Source organism: Gasterosteus aculeatus, chromosome 8, assembly GCF_964276395.1.
Source record: "Gasterosteus aculeatus chromosome 8, fGasAcu3.hap1.1, whole genome shotgun sequence".
Lineage (NCBI taxonomy): Eukaryota > Metazoa > Chordata > Actinopteri > Perciformes > Gasterosteidae > Gasterosteus > Gasterosteus aculeatus.
This window is the reverse complement of record NC_135695.1, coordinates 10,648,300-10,663,859: the sequence shown is the minus strand read 5'-3', so window position 1 is coordinate 10,663,859 and position 15,560 is coordinate 10,648,300. Positions and strand designations below refer to the sequence as shown.

Here is a 15,560-nt window from a genome sequence, read left to right as displayed (position 1 = left end):
TTTATATAATTTCTTTAAAATCAGCAAACTGTGAGACAAATGGACCGAGATGGCTTGTAAAAAAAAATCTTTATCAGGTATCATCCAATAGAATAGTATATTAACCGATTTCATTTGACTGCCAAAAAAGTAAGCCCACTGGACAAGATACTAACTACCGTACATTAGTAAAGGGCAAAACGCATAATCACAGACTGATTCAATTTCGTTTTTCAAAATGACAAAAGCCCCTCAGACAGACGCTGTCGGTTTTTCCAGCAATCAAAACTGGATTTGTGTACTCTTCTGCTCTCGTCCCGAGTTGGGAGTTTAACAGCCTCTGGAACGCGATGAGAGAACACGTTTTCTACGTCAATCCGAATTCACTTGCCAGCTGGGTCGGACGGAGTGAAGCAGTGGAAAAGCTCTCCATCTGTTTAAAGCAACAGGAGTTTTATACAATTTCAAAACCACAAAGCCAGGTGGTCTTGCAGCCATGAGGGAAGCACACAGAGGTGAATGTGGAACGAAACCTAGGATTCAAAAGGAAAGGCCTCAGTTCGGTGGGATGAATTAGATCCGACGGATAAGGTAACAGAGACAGAGGGACTAACAAGTGTCTGTTCTTAGGCTGGTTAGCCGAACTCTCAGTGGACCAGAGTCGGTGGGGGGAACTAGAGGAAAGGAGACGTGTGTTGGGGGGGGGTTGTCATGGAACACCTGCCTCCACTTAACCCCTCTCCCTCTCTTTCTGCTTGAGCTGCCTCTTTCAGCCATCTCCTCTCCTCCCACCCTGCCACCCCCCCCGGCCCCGGCATCCATGCACGGAGTATCCTTACCAGCTCACGAGGAGATGGCCTCTTCTTTTCCCCAAACATGGGATGGATTTGGATTTGCAAGTGGATATTTCCGTGGCCAGACGTTACGCACATGAAGCCTAATGAGCCAGCAATGGAGGTGTTCTGCGTTGCTATCAGTTTAGCTAATTTTCAAAAATGGCCCACATACTTTGTACCAGCACCTTGCCAAGACTGTTGAACTATTTTGTCTTGCAACCTTAACAGCAACCATATTTTAAGCTGCTTCAATATAATTCAATTTTTTGAGTTGATAAATAGATTAATCAGCAAACCGATTATGCAGCAAGCCAGACATGTATTAATACAATATATTTTCTTACGGTTCATACGAAAACAAAAATCACACTGAAACGTAAATGTACACCTCCATTTGCACGCAATCCACAATGTCCCCAACACTCATTCTCAGACTTCTTCTAACCTTACGGTGATGAGCGATGTTGTGCACTGGAGGTTATACCAATTAAAGAGCTGTGTTAGGTCAGGAGTTATTCATTTGACGTGGGGTCCCCTTATTCAGACCCACCGCAGGCATCAACTCCACCTCTCTACTCTTTTCACCCCGTTTTCTATGCCTCATAAAAGATTTGCCCTTCGCCGCCCACCCCACCCCACCCCACCCCCCCTCTCTCTTTCACCGCCTTGTTTGCTCCTCCTCCCTCCTTCACTCACTCATTATTTTCCTCTCACTCATTCTCTTCAACTACCTCTCATCCACACTTATTCTCTTTACTGCATCTGCAGCCAGATCAGATGTTACAACACAATGTTTAGATTTATTACCAATAACTATCGCTGCCTCTTTTCCTCATTCCCGCTTTTCACTGTCAGCCCCCCCCCGGTTTTCTTTCCATTCATGGATGGTAACTAAAGATAGAGCTGGAAACTCCACCATTAGCCTCATCTGTAGAGCTGGTCTGCAAATCAAATCCCTGTGCTTATGCTACTACTTCTGCAAGTGAATGTCCTGTGCATGAGCTTCTGCTGGAGACACGCGAATAAACACACACACACACACACACACACACACGCACGTCACGAGATGGAGGGTTGACTGGCAGTCAACAGTGTGTCATTCAGCAGCTCTCCCAAAGGTATTTTACTCAGCGGTGTTCAAAACACATCATTTCCAGTTGAATGTCCTGTGAATCTTTCACTTCTTTCCTTTACGGGAACATATTCATGCAAAACACAGACCAAATAGCAGCAGTGGGGGGGGCATGTTAATGCCTGGTCCAAACATAAATGCTCTGCCAACTTGTTAAAGTCACACGTCAAACAGCATAATGCTGACAGGTATATCAGAAACAACTGGCGTTTAGTAATTGTTTCTTTGTTGTTGTTTTTTAAATGGTACAATAGTTTTCTGTGTTTCTTTGCCTTTTGACTTTTGCAGCATCCCGAAATAGGCGGCTTCCTTTTTTAGTATAAGTCCAAACTGAGTTAACAAGTTGATTGAATTCCACAGCGTTTACCAAGACAGGTGAAACTAAGGTCATAGCTGTGCTTTTAAAAACAAAACTAAATACATATACCAGAAATAATTTATGGTCTATGTCAAGGTGGAAAAGACACGGAGCGTGAAGTAGTCTGTCCTTTACTTGCAAAAACTATTGAGTTAACGAGAACTGGTCCAAGGATTTCTACTGAAAAGCCTCGGTTCCTAATGAGCCCTTGTTTATAAGCGCAGACAGAGGACGGGTTTGACGGAAAGCTCGGTGGTCCAGCGGCACTGACGTACTACGCCAAGTCAGATGTTGAGGAAGTGTACCGATTTGCATGGGCTACTTTATAGATCCCAGTAGGGACATTTTACTTTTGCCTTCCACCACTCTAACAGAGCGCAGTCAGTTAATGAAGAGCTCTCCAAGACCAGTAGGCTTTCCCGGTCTGGTTCAGGGTCACTTGAAGGGCGTGGATGCTCTTGACCTTGGGCTCTGTGGTTAAACAGGGTCTATCCTTACTAACTTCAATACACAATAAGTTTCCAGTGTGTAGCTCTCGATGATGATTTTAACTGTAATGCAGCATCTTTGAGTACTCTGAAAAGCTCTTTATGAATAGAATGTATCATTAGTCGTCGTAGTATTATAATACAATTGAAATATAAAAACTGGTAAACCTACTCTCTTGATTCTTGTCGTATAATAAAATGTTTTTGTGCTGCTGTAAAACAAATAATATTGCCAGAATGATGGTAAGGTTTTTTCCACCCAGTAAAGTAAGTCCAACGAGGCGTCTTAATTGCGCCGGATAACGAGATTTATCATGCGTTCTCTAAATCTTGCGTGACGCTCCCCGTAACAGCACCTGTAGTGCGTCAGCTCGGTTTCTTTGTTCATTCATCGCCAACTGGTGTGAAACCTGGAAGTCCTGAAATGACGGGTTAAGAGCGCATAAGCGGCGGTAAGCCTACTAAATCTCAATTGTGAGCCATGCTTTGATAGACGTGGTGCCTGAAGTTCGCTGCGGTGGCTTTCTTCCTGTCCGGGCAAGAACGAGTAGTTAAAAAGGATAAGGAAGCAAATGACAATTAAGATGAACACAGAAGGAATGTTCATGACATGTTTGCCTGGTAAGTCGCGTCAATTGTTCAGAGGGAATAGAGCAGAAGAGGGAGGGGAGACTGTGGGTAAGAGCTGTTTTTAGCAGGCAGCCAGCGTGACTGAAGGGTGCAGATAGCTGCTGATGGAGGTCCCGTTCCCGTCTGTGCGTCAAGTGCTGGATGCTACGGTCCGTGCAGAAGACAGAACACCGATAACCTTTCGTGTCTGGTTGGGTGTGGGGTTCTGCTGCATCTTACCCAAGTACATAAAGTGCTCACATTAGCTTGAATTACACAGAAATTAGATTGAAATATATTCCACATGTGAGAAGAGTCACAACAACTTGTAGCGCTCTCTGGTTCTGCCTCTCCATCTTTAATATTGTACACATGCAGCCAATCCCCGGACGTGTCTTATTGGTCAAGGTCATCATCGTTATTCTACTGTGTAAAATGTCCACAGATTAGGACAGTTAATCTTTGATCTATGGCTGGAAACGGAATGCTTTTTGCTCTCTGATTTTTGAACTCCCCTGTGTTTGTGGTTGCTGTAAAGTGCTGTAAAGTTTATGGCAGACAGAGGTCTCCAAGGTCGCCTGAGACAAAAGCTGCTTTTCAGCTCTCGGGGCTGATGCTTCCCAGCTCCGCTCCCTTCAGACAGCCGAAATATGCTGCATGGGGGTTTGAGGCGAGGCTCCTGGTTCCTCTGCCCGCAGCGGCGGAGGTGAAAATGACTGTGGTTGATCCCGCTATGCAGCCCCGCCGCCCCTTTTGTGTCGTGTCGCCGTCTTTCCGCCACGTGATGGCACAAGTAGGACATCAACAGGACGTCTGACATCAGACGCCAGCGTGGCGTCATGTTTCAGGCAGGTCACATTCATGTCTTCATGCTTGGTTAAGCCTGGTTTAACAACAAAAAGCAGCCATTTTCTGGTAGGGGTTTTATGAGAGATGCAAAACGGTAGCTGAGTGTGTGTGTGTGTGTGTGTGTGTGTGTTGGTTTTGTGGATAACAATGTGTGGAATAGGGAGAGTTTGGAGGAACAGGCTGGAAGAGGAAAAAAAGCAAGGAACACAGACAGCTCTACACCAGGTGAGTTGTCCTGAGGGCAGCTGGGAGTATTTTTCACCTCATTTAGCAGTTCATGAAAAAACCTCAAGCTGCCAGATGTGACACAGGGCACGCACCCCACTCGCACACTGTAAACACACACACACACACACATCAGAAAACCTCACACACGGAGAGGAAACTCAATCTAACCCAATGTGAAATGTGTGGTCCTGATTCACACTATTCCAACATAAGACGGAGGCAGATTTCTATCAGGGGGAATGTCCGTCTCATTAAAATGAATCTCAGATGAAGTAAACGGAGGGTGAAGACATCAAAGAGGTCTGCAGGGAGAGGACTAAATCTGGGTTTTAGCTCGCTGGAGACACATTTACGTCAGGAATTTCAATATGAACCCTACAAACTATCCAAATTTTACCATTATTATTATTATTACACCCATTATCTACTTAGTTTCTATATGGCCAATGATACGCGGAGTTGTGTCGCTTCAAAAGCTAAGTTAAGCTAAAACCAATTCAGCTTCAGACGAGTCCCTCTAATGTTTTTAAACCATGACAACTTGTCCGTAGAAATGCCGTGGTCACACCGCGTACCTTTTGGCTCCCCGCTGACCTACATTCCCTTTTGTTATTCCACATATATCGGCACTGTGTAAAACCGCTGGATGCTAATTGCTTTCACATTACAGCCGGGTGATCTTGGTGGATTTCCAAGACCACCAACACCGAGACATCGGGGCGTGCGCATTTGCAAACGCATACCACCAATCGCTGGCTGCGTTACTGTGCAAGCAAAGACTAGGGACAAATATGTCCTAAATAACCAGCCGTGATGGACCACCTGAGCTACTGTTTTGTTTTTGTTTTTTGGGGTTTATGACATTCGAGAGTGAATGTGATTTTAAAAATGCATGTTTTTTTCCCCTATAAAAGTAAAGAGGCTTCACTACACACATCTGGAGGCACCTTGTGTAAACCAGTGAGTGATGCAACTACTTCGACAAGCAGCAGAGTGCTTGTGTGACTTCCTAAACACATTTAACAAGCATGCGGTCACTCATTAGCAATGGGTTGTTTGTGCAAATTAAACATGGCCGGCAGTGGAGGAGAAATTTGTCCTGTAGACTTCCTCTCAGTCCACAGATAACGCAGAAGCAGTTTCTAAAAATATGATAATGGCAACATTGCTGTTGTCTTTAAGTTCACAATATTTTCTCATAGTAATACACAAGCAACTGTTCTTTTAAAGAATGAGCATTATTTACCCGCAATCTAACCAATTACATTGCAGCTACACATTGTCCCTGTCCATGGCTTCCACCTATTGTCTAACAATCAATGTAGACTTCCCTGTACAGAAAAACTTATCAAAGTCATACAGAAATAATAATTTAAATTTTTTTAAACGCTCCTGTGGAAAAAGTTTGAGGATGAGAAGAAAGAGGAGGAGCCAGTTTGTAAAGATGGCGAGGGTCAAAAAGCAAGCATATGTGTAAAAGGAGGAAAGCTCAAACAAACTCCCCCCCCCCCTGCCAAACTCCACCACAAGTCCCTTCCAGAGAGCAGTCCAAATAGTTGAACAGTACCAGCAGGGGAAACTTCGGACCGACTTCACTATTGTTTGAACTCCCACTCAAACAGTCATGAATCACAGAGATCCGTCTCGCTCCGAACTATCAGCACCGGCCCACTTCAAATCAGCGCTTCAACAGAGCATGTCAAGAATAATAAGCCGCAATGCTCATAGCAGGGAGGTTTTTTTTTCTTTCTTCCTCCTTCTTCTTTCAATTCCACTGCAGCAGGCAGAATACATCTACAGAGACGGGCCTCAGCCCTTGTTGCAAAACATCATTACACAATGCATGCAACAGTCTAAACAGTTGTTCATTTCAATGAAAAGCTCCATAAATATTCTATTAAAGTGCAATGGACCTGTGGCTACATGAGGAAAGATGCCGTCTCCTCTTCACTCCCATTATGGCTGTAGTAACGTGACAGCTTTCATGGCCCATTAAAGATGACTGTGGGACAGTGAAATGCTGATGTTGCAAAAAACAACATGCCCCTGCGAGCACGGCTCAACATTTCAAAATAAAAGGATATGAATGTTTTTATATTTTCTACATTTTGTGTTGCCGTGACATGTTGTAGAGTACAGATATTGTAAGTGTGAAGGGTGTGACTGTGCACATAATCAGAGGCTCTTGAGACGGCGTTCCACTTGCTACACCGGCTGGATGAAATAGTGAGAGCGACGGAGACGTAATGAGCTCTTGTGGGCAAAGCTTAGCATCGCCGAGGCAGCCACGCAGAGGTCAAACAAACAGGCAGCGGGATCACGCGGGCCTAAGCCTCTTATGCAGGCCCCCTCTGAGCAGAAGATTATTGACTTCTGATAAGAGGTGAGAGGGGGGGGGGATAACAAATACAGAGGGGTAGCCAGCCTTCAACTACAGACCTTTTACGTCTTCTGTATTTCTGTCTCGTGTCACGTGTTGGTTTTTGGCTTTTTTTTCTTTTTTTTTCAAACCCAGTCAAATGTTTCAGCGTTTTGATTGATACAAGTTGCTGAGAGTTGATTTAAGCCTGTTGTCAGTAAAATACCTAGAAAGAAAATATTTTCTTGCACACAACGTGATAAAAAAAAAAAAAAGTAAAATCGCTTTCAGCCCTCCCAGCCAACGGTTAGCTCACACTATCAATTTTTTTTGTCCCCTTTCTAAAACAAATAGTATTGAAGTTATTTCCCTGGATGAACCTCTTCCTCCTTCCCTCCCCGTGGTCCTCCTCTCCTGCTGGGAGTTGCAGGTCAATGCAGCTTCATTTCCTGCCCTGCTGAAATCAATGCTCTCCGAGAGAAGGAGAGGAGCGAGTAGAGAAACAGAGAAAGAGACAGACGTGTAGAGAAACCCAACAGCGAAGTGGGAGACGACTGTTGGCACGCAGGACACAACCACACCAGTAAGTAAACGTAAACTTGACTTGCTTCCACCTCGGTGTCAGCTTTGATAAACATCCATCGGGAAATTAAATGAAAAGTGGAAATATGAAAAACAGCAGAGCGGCTTTGACGGGGAAACTCAATTTCCCCCTCAACACTCACCATCATTTCTTTTTTCCTACGCCGCAGAGCGAGGAAGAGATCCCGTGGAGGGCAGCACCATCCCACAGGATGAATGGGTGAATTCCTGGGCGTAGAGCGTCCCGTTTGAGTACAGGAGAGGGGGAGATGGTGAGGAGGAACATAGCATGAACCTTTTAAACAGCCACACTAAGACAGATTCCTGCACCCAGACGGTTCCCTACAGCCGCGCCGACATCAGACGCAGGAGTCCCTCAGCGATTCTACCACCTTCAGGCTAACGCGTCTGACAGGCGGTGGTGGGAGACGTCTGACTGTGTTCTTCCATCCTGTTATTCTTTTCACTTCACTAAAAAGTGAGCCCCAATCCGGAGCGTCAAACTGCACAGTAAATATCTTGTTGTCTGAGAGGAGCTGCCGTATGGTGAGGCCATTTAGCCAGAGATGGATTCAAGAGGCTACCAGCGACTGTGCGGGCATATTCATCGATTTTTGCCAAACCATTGGGTGTCAAGACGCTCATACTCAAAAAAGCCAAATCATTTTTAAACTTTATCTTAATCTAGGACTTGAAATGCACGTCGAGGAGATGATTTTCAACGGTAGACATCATCACGAAAGCTTTTTTGCTATAAACAAAGGTTTATCAAAGACACAATCCGTGACCATGTCAACTGCGAGTGATTTCCCGGTTGGTGGAGAAGGAGGCCGATCTTGAGCCTGCAGTGGTTCGATGGGAACTCGCGGCACCTTAGCTCCAGATTCCTTGGTCCCTGTGGTCCGCACAGGATTAGAATGGACAGAAAGGGAATTCCCATTTAGGTCAAATGTCTTGTGGTCGTTGGTGCTTTTTCCATTTGTGCCAAGTCACCGCCGGAGTGTTTGTCAAAGCCGAGTTGCTTCTGTCAGAAAGGATTAAAAGGCAGAACTCATCCGCCTTATGTGAAGGTTAGAGAGCACTGGACAACAGGACTGAGCCACCGGTCGATGGCGTGAGTCTCTATTGTGTGCGTGAGGTGGCGCTGAGGTAAAGCTTTCTCCACGAACAATGTGACAATGCCTTCGGTTAAACAAGCACGCTAAGGCACGTCCAAAGTCATGGAGGTACTTTTGAAGATGTGATTTAAGACCACGTCAACACAAAGTCCACTAAATCCCAAAAGGCATTTTTTCCCGTCCACTTCGGTGCGCACAAGCTCTTTACACAGAAAAATAGTTCATCTTTATGACGTAACCACCGAGTCTGCTTTGTGAGCATAATGTACTAATAACTGTAAATAAAATCATGTTATAACAGATTTGTAGTTTCTATTGCACACAAGAAGAACACAATTCTCTCTGTGAGTTCCACAAACATAAAAACTTCAAAATGACTTAATGAGCAGGTCAGCCACAAATCGGTCCTTAGTCCTGGAAAGCAAATGCAACACACAAAAGTGTCCAGTGAATTCAAACTAAACACAAATCATTAGATGCCCCTGTAAAATTCAATTTCCTGCAGTCCAAACATCTCTGGTGCAAAACAAAAGCAGACTCAAGTTTATATTCTGAACGTCGTCCAGAATACGCAGCACCACGGGAGAGACGTGCTGCATCCGTTCTGTGTGTACATTAGAGGCATGACAAAAGTGAGAGGGACAGAAACAAAGCAAAAAAAAAAAGGATTGGGATGGTTGAGCTGCCAAGAATCATTTTCAAAGCACACAACTGTGAAAAAAATACAATGTTGTATTAATAACTGCAGAGTGATAAGGTTTATACAAATGTCTCGGTGGAGCTGATGGTCCGATGGTTTTTGCAGCGGAAACCACAGCACCACGTGGGCCGACGAGTCGACGCGGAGCCACGAAACACACATCAGGACTGATGTTGAGAAAGCCAAGTCATGACTTAACATCCGTCTCATAATCAGCACATAACTGAACGGACCGAAGATGCAAAATGCTGACAAGCAGTTAGCGGAGGAGAGCCGGGGTTTGGTGTGGAGCCGCAGCGCAGCCAAGAGCGGCAAGTCAGTCAGCCAGGCGAGAGGGGCCCAGATGAACCTGTGTGTGTGTGTGTGTGTGTGTGTGTGAGTGTGTGTGTGTGAGTGTGTGTGTGAGAAAGACAGATAACTAAGGCCAAGACAGTCAGCGAGGATAAAATGCCAACATTTGTCTCATGCCTGTTAGATAAGAGATGTGCCACGGAGTTTTGGAGTCATGCTGATGGTGCTGGGGTGACGGAGGGGTTGACTACTCTCTCATCCTCCTGCAAAGAGAAAGAAGGTCTGTGTGTGCAGAAAAAGTACTCTACTGCCCTACTGGAATTTATAAACAACCGAACCCGCAAACAGTATGTACTTTATTCAGGGGTTTTTTCTGACCTTTCTTTGACATTAAAGTTATTTAAAAAGAGTGAGCAAATTCAATTAAGATCATACAGTAGAATAGTGAGAGTGACAATGTACCTCACCATACTACTTAGGCCAAGTACCTACTTAAGGGATGTAAAAGGACCATCAAGCATTAAGGCGGATTCCCTCTGGATGTAAATGTGACAACAACACATATTTGGGGCGCACAGCTGATAAAGTGACATACTATCCATTGATAAGCTACTTTTTGAATGGGAAATAAGTACTTATATCTTTGGCGGGCAGGCTTGTATTTAGCACCTTGGAAGGAGCGCGATGTCGTACAAAGGCCTAATTGTGGCTGGACGGAGATCTGCCCGTCTGCTCGCAGTGGGCGTCACTAAAGTCCTTGATGCCAAACAGGGTTTGAAATGATTTAGTGTGACACATATAGGGGGCTTTAAAAAGCCATGTCTCATCCAACCGCCTATTAAATTAAATGCAGCATGATATGATATTAATCCCAGGCTCAGCTTGCTAAGAGGACACTATCAGAATAGTAATTTGATAAAACTGCAATGAAGAGCGGCCTCGATGAAATTTAGAGCCATTTAAGCCGGTGTTGTTCCTCAAAGTCCTCAACATTTAACCTTTCCACGTCCATGTGGGAAACTGATATGCAGTATGTGTGGCTTATTCCATTTGACTCATTAAAGTGTCACTTTGTCATCAGCACGCTCTCGCGCTTACAGCGTGCCTTACATGCGCAGTAAAGGACTCATTGTATTGCGCGTGTAAAGCGGAGCAGGGAACATTTTTTTTATGTGGCGGGTGTAATTTGTCTTCCAGACAGCAGCCGAAAAACACAACATAGAAAGTATTGAATCGAAGTCATAGAAAGCTGCATAGTTTGCAGTCCAACAAACGGAACAGGGGCAAAGATATGAATGCGTCGTATACCTCTATATACCTTTCTGCAGGTTGTTCCCCAAGGATACCTGACGTGACCTCTGTTAAAATCATCCAAGTACCACACTGTCCTTAACATACTAGCTTCTCGACTGCAGCACTAAAGCCTGAACCAGTGGTTTCAATTCCCTGTGTTAATGCGGCGCTGCATTTCCTTCATCCCTGCAGAAGGTTTTCTTCTCTCCCCAACACAGACCTCCTGCGCAGACGGTAAATTGCAGGAAAAAGGTTTTCACGCTTGGCGGCAGTCTGCAGTCGCAGAAACTTTATCAAACGCCTCCAAAGGAGATCTAAGTGTATTTCGCCACTCAGAGGAACTCTGACCGCTGAACAAAAAAAAGTCGGATTGGTGGAAACGAGAGCGTTCTTCTGCCAATGCTACGCAGAATGCATTGTCGTCATATCATTAGGTCATTAGAACCAGCAACTAAATCAAAATAAATTGTACCATTCACTGGCCCCACACATCAGATGGAGGTGTAAAATCTTGCAGACTGTACTAGTCAACGAGGTAGTCCTGCTTGGAAAACAACAATGAGAAGAAGAAAAGGTTGAGAAATTCTAGACAGGTCGGAGAGAAAGTACTGAACAAGTTATTGGATTTACTGATCCTTTTTGGACTTAAAGCAAATTGCCCGCCGGTTGTCCAGCAGTTAAACCATTAGCACACAGTATCCTCCCCACAGTTTGCAGTAACACTGAGCCTTGGCAAACACGCGGGCCTAATAACGAGTGGGAAGTAGATAATTGCCAGTGCACAACGAAGTTTACACGCCGATGCATTAGACAGTGACACAAGCCAGAGTCCGAGCGTATGATTCATGGCTATTTCCAGATTAGGTAAGATAATGTCCACCACTCAAGGAGTTGAACTGTGCAGAAAAATGTTTAAATAAATCGTCCCAGAAAAAGACTGTACATCTGTTTCACACGTACAGTTCCTGCCACATCCTTCTGCATCTGCCAAAAAGCTTTCAGGGATGCACGATGCCTGCATTAATGCAGCGTGCTCTGTGCCGAGTGGGAGTTGAGTTTTAGACACGGAGTAATCACCTTTCTGAAAGAGACGCAACACTCAAACCCTCGACGCAGCCCGACATCACGCATCTGCACCTGGATCAAATACTGACCAACTCAATGCGGTCACACAAGCAAATCACAGCGGCATCACAACGACGAGCGAACTGTGAATCACAACAGGGAGCGCCTTGCTTTCCATTCACTTCACTTCATGAGGACAAGCATTAGTGTGAGCAGAAAATACCACAAGGGATCTCTTCCAGTACAGATGGACAAACCCAGTAGCAGGGGGAGTAGGACAAGCTCCTACACACTCAAGTCTGCAGGGCCGAGGATTTTTTTTTTTTTTTTTTTTTCCAGGGGTGAAGTGCCTTTAGTGTCAACAGTGTGTCCTGTTGAAAACGGCACTGAGGTAGTTCAAGCCAACATGATTTATAGCCTCCCCGAGTGTTATTAAAAGGATAAATGCAACTCTAAACAGATTTCACGTACAGCTGCTGCCCTGCACAGGACCTTTTATGTTTAGAGGTGTGTCCCGTGCTCAGGAACATTCACACAGTTTACATAGTTGGAAAACATTGCCATCCATTTATTTTTATGGACATGGCAAAGATTATTAGTGTGGCGCTAAAGGGCAGGAAGACGTAATGACAGTAACTGCTCTAAAAAGATTTACGCTTAAACAAAAGGTGCTTTTTATCTTTTGGTAATCGGATGGTTCACGGCTCTCAGAAGAAAGAAGGATTTCCATGCTGCAAAACCAGGTTACACGTTTAAGAATAAATCTAGTTTGCAAAAATATACTCTTGTTAGAAATAAAATGTAAACATAGTAGTCAATGTCAAGATTTACGTTTTTTTCCCGTTGTATGAAAAAGACTTTCGGAGGAGGACGGGTGTGACTCACAAGCAAAGTTGTGCCTACAAGTATGAAATCTCAGTTCTACATTTTGCCTGGTTTAGAAAAGCACCTGGAGGGCTGATCGCGATGCTTACGCAGTTTTTGGTGAGAACAGGGAAGAAGCCGATTAGAGGTCACAAAAACTCTGTTTTTAGCACAAAGCCATTATCCAATTTCCTGCCTTGACCTGATCTCTGATATTAATCAGACTTTGGTTAACATGTTAATTGAGAAAGAGTTCATCACTTTCAAAGATAAGTAAGTGGCGTGCAGGTTTGTGATTGGGATGCATTTGGCGAGCGAGTTGAGGATCAGGAATGAGGAATCAGGAAACATTTATTGCCATAATATGCTGCGGTCCCATTTGTTCCTGACAATGCTGACCACATTTTCAACCACGGAGACAGACCAGTGACCTTTGACGTCTGAAGGGAAGCTGCTCGACTCACCGGGACACCAGACAGCAGCAAATAAAGACATGACAACCGGGCCCTTCAGTTTCATTCTTGTAACATCTGCAAAGTTGCATTTGACAACACAGTCAATTGAATGTGCACTCGTGCCGCACTCTCCTCTCCGCATCGAGTCAAATAGTGTCTGACTATTCCCTTTACAAGTCTCCTGGTGTTAAATCAAATTTGTGGATGCAATGAAGGACACTCAAACAAAGTCAGCATCACAATTGTACAGAGACGCTGTAGAAGATCTCGGGCAGACAGCGGTTTAAGTTGGTGGCAAGCGCTGAGAAAAGCAGCGTTAGCATTTGAGATGCAATCATCAGGGCTGATTTGTCCGTCAAAATGTGGAAGTCATTTTCCTCATACAGAAGGGGGGCTCGGAACTACTCCGTGTTCAACCATGAAACTCCTTTCGAAGAGGTTATAGCGAACAGTTCAGTGATGTGGATTAACATTCATCTCTGCCACGGAGTAAGGAAGAAGGAAGGGATGGAAGAGGAGGGCCACGGCAGAAAGCAGCATATTGTGTATATATGTACACCTCCGTTGTAAATACAAGCCAAAAGCATTTGGGGACAGAAATAACCCAAACAAAACCCCCCAAAACCATCCGAAGATAATTCACTACCCATTAGGGCGGGGAGGGGGGGGGGGGGGGGGGGGTGTTGTTTTAAACTTGCAATACCCTCAAAAGCCAAAGAACCGAAAATATTCAAATTACTTCCCACGAGCTGCTTTATAAACAAGACAAACTGAATTCAGTCGTACTTCTATTAGTCCACGAAAAGCCAGTTACACAAACCACCCAGACATCCTTTCTCTTTACACACACTCAGCACAGGGAAAAGGCAGTGGGAACATTGTTTTCAGAATAATGAATGCGTATATATATATATATATATATTCATATATGCATGAAACAGCCACTAGCTTCTCTGCAAAACGCCTAAATGCTTAATAATTGTTTTCCTTTCACACGTTCTGCATCTCTTATCCTTAAATTGACCCGAGCCATTGACGCGGTGGATTCAGGCACAATAGCTATCCAGCGGACTAGTTAAGACCCCCTCCCATTGTCCCCCAATGGAGTCAAGTCTTTCCCCGAGCAGAGCCTCCGCGGGGACAATGGGACGATAATCTAAAAACCAACCATCATTTCCATGAGAGGGGACGCGGCGGGATGGAAAACGGCTCCGCTTTACACAACACTTAAAGAGGACATTTATCAGATTATTCCAGCAGCGAAAGACAAATAGTTTGACCTTAATGAATACGACCGTGTGTGAGCACAATGCCGGGGGACTTAAACTGCATTTACAAGTGTGGTAAAGAAAACAGTCGCACGCAAACAGACCCCACACAAAAAGTTGGCCGATGTTGATGTGCGTGTATATTCCATCGTTTCAATTCACGCGTGTTGTGGATAAACCGCGCGATCCAGTGGCGGGGACACGGAGGCAAGGACCCAGGAAGGGGGGGGGGGGGGGGGGTGATTACCGGGGCAAAGGAGAGAGATGAGGGGGGGGGGAGAAAGGGGACTTGAGACTCACCAGACGCGCTCAGGTCCAACACGCTTTGGAGGAGCAGCGCGATCCACAGCGCGCACTGCGGACATCTCCAGACGCGCTGGCCAGACGCGGCCCGAGTTGGATACATTCCTCCGGCTGCGTTAAAAAAAAAAAAACCTCCGTATCCACTACACTCAAAGACTTCAGTATCAAGCGCCTTCCAAAAGATATATACACAGCATAAAACAAAAAGCACGACTTTTTTTTAGGTTGCGCTGTGGGTTTTTTTTTTCTTTTTCCAGCCGCTCTTTTGAAGCGCAACTAAATCCCCAGACAGATGTGAGTGCGGGTGAAAGCTGTCTGCGTCTGCCCTGCTTTCTGTCCGTGTCCTCCTCGCTGGAGCCCAGCAAACACTTTCCCCTTCTCCGTGTCTCTCCTCGACTGAGCGAGCGCGATCCTTCCTGCAAACTTCACCGGAGCGACTTGTGGCCGCAGGAGCCACATGGCTCCGATTAGCCACGTGTCGCCCCCTCGTGTTTGCTGCAGGAACAGAGACCAGTGGGTTCTAAGCGTCCAGGGCCCCGGAACCCCAGGAGCCTTTCTGGGGCACCAAGAAGTTTTTTTTTTTTTTTGTCATGAGTTGCAGAACAGATTGTTTGCAAAGTGAAGAAAGCGCTTTTAGTGTTGACTTCAGAGACGACGTAGAGGAGAAGTCGACTAATTGAAATGTGGAAATCTACAATTCCAACTGGGGAAACTCCCTCTGCGGAGGAATCTCATGCGATACAATTGAAAGCCTCTGAGCGGCAACTAAATCAATGTTATGGT

At 45.1% G+C, this 15,560-nt stretch overlaps 1 protein-coding gene across 2 annotated transcripts in view; it reads right to left on the bottom strand.

The window, feature by feature from the left end:
• ror1 (receptor tyrosine kinase-like orphan receptor 1) overlaps positions 1-15,340 on the bottom strand; it is a 97,567-nt gene extending 82,227 nt beyond the window's left edge. For both annotated transcript variants that reach the window (XM_040184731.2, XM_040184732.2), the window contains exon 1: positions 14,775-15,340. In XM_040184731.2, coding sequence (XP_040040665.2) covers positions 14,775-14,880 — 106 coding nt within the window. In that variant the 5' untranslated portion in view covers positions 14,881-15,340. The remainder of the gene's footprint in view (positions 1-14,774) is intronic.
• Between the last annotated feature and the right edge of the window lie 220 nt (positions 15,341-15,560).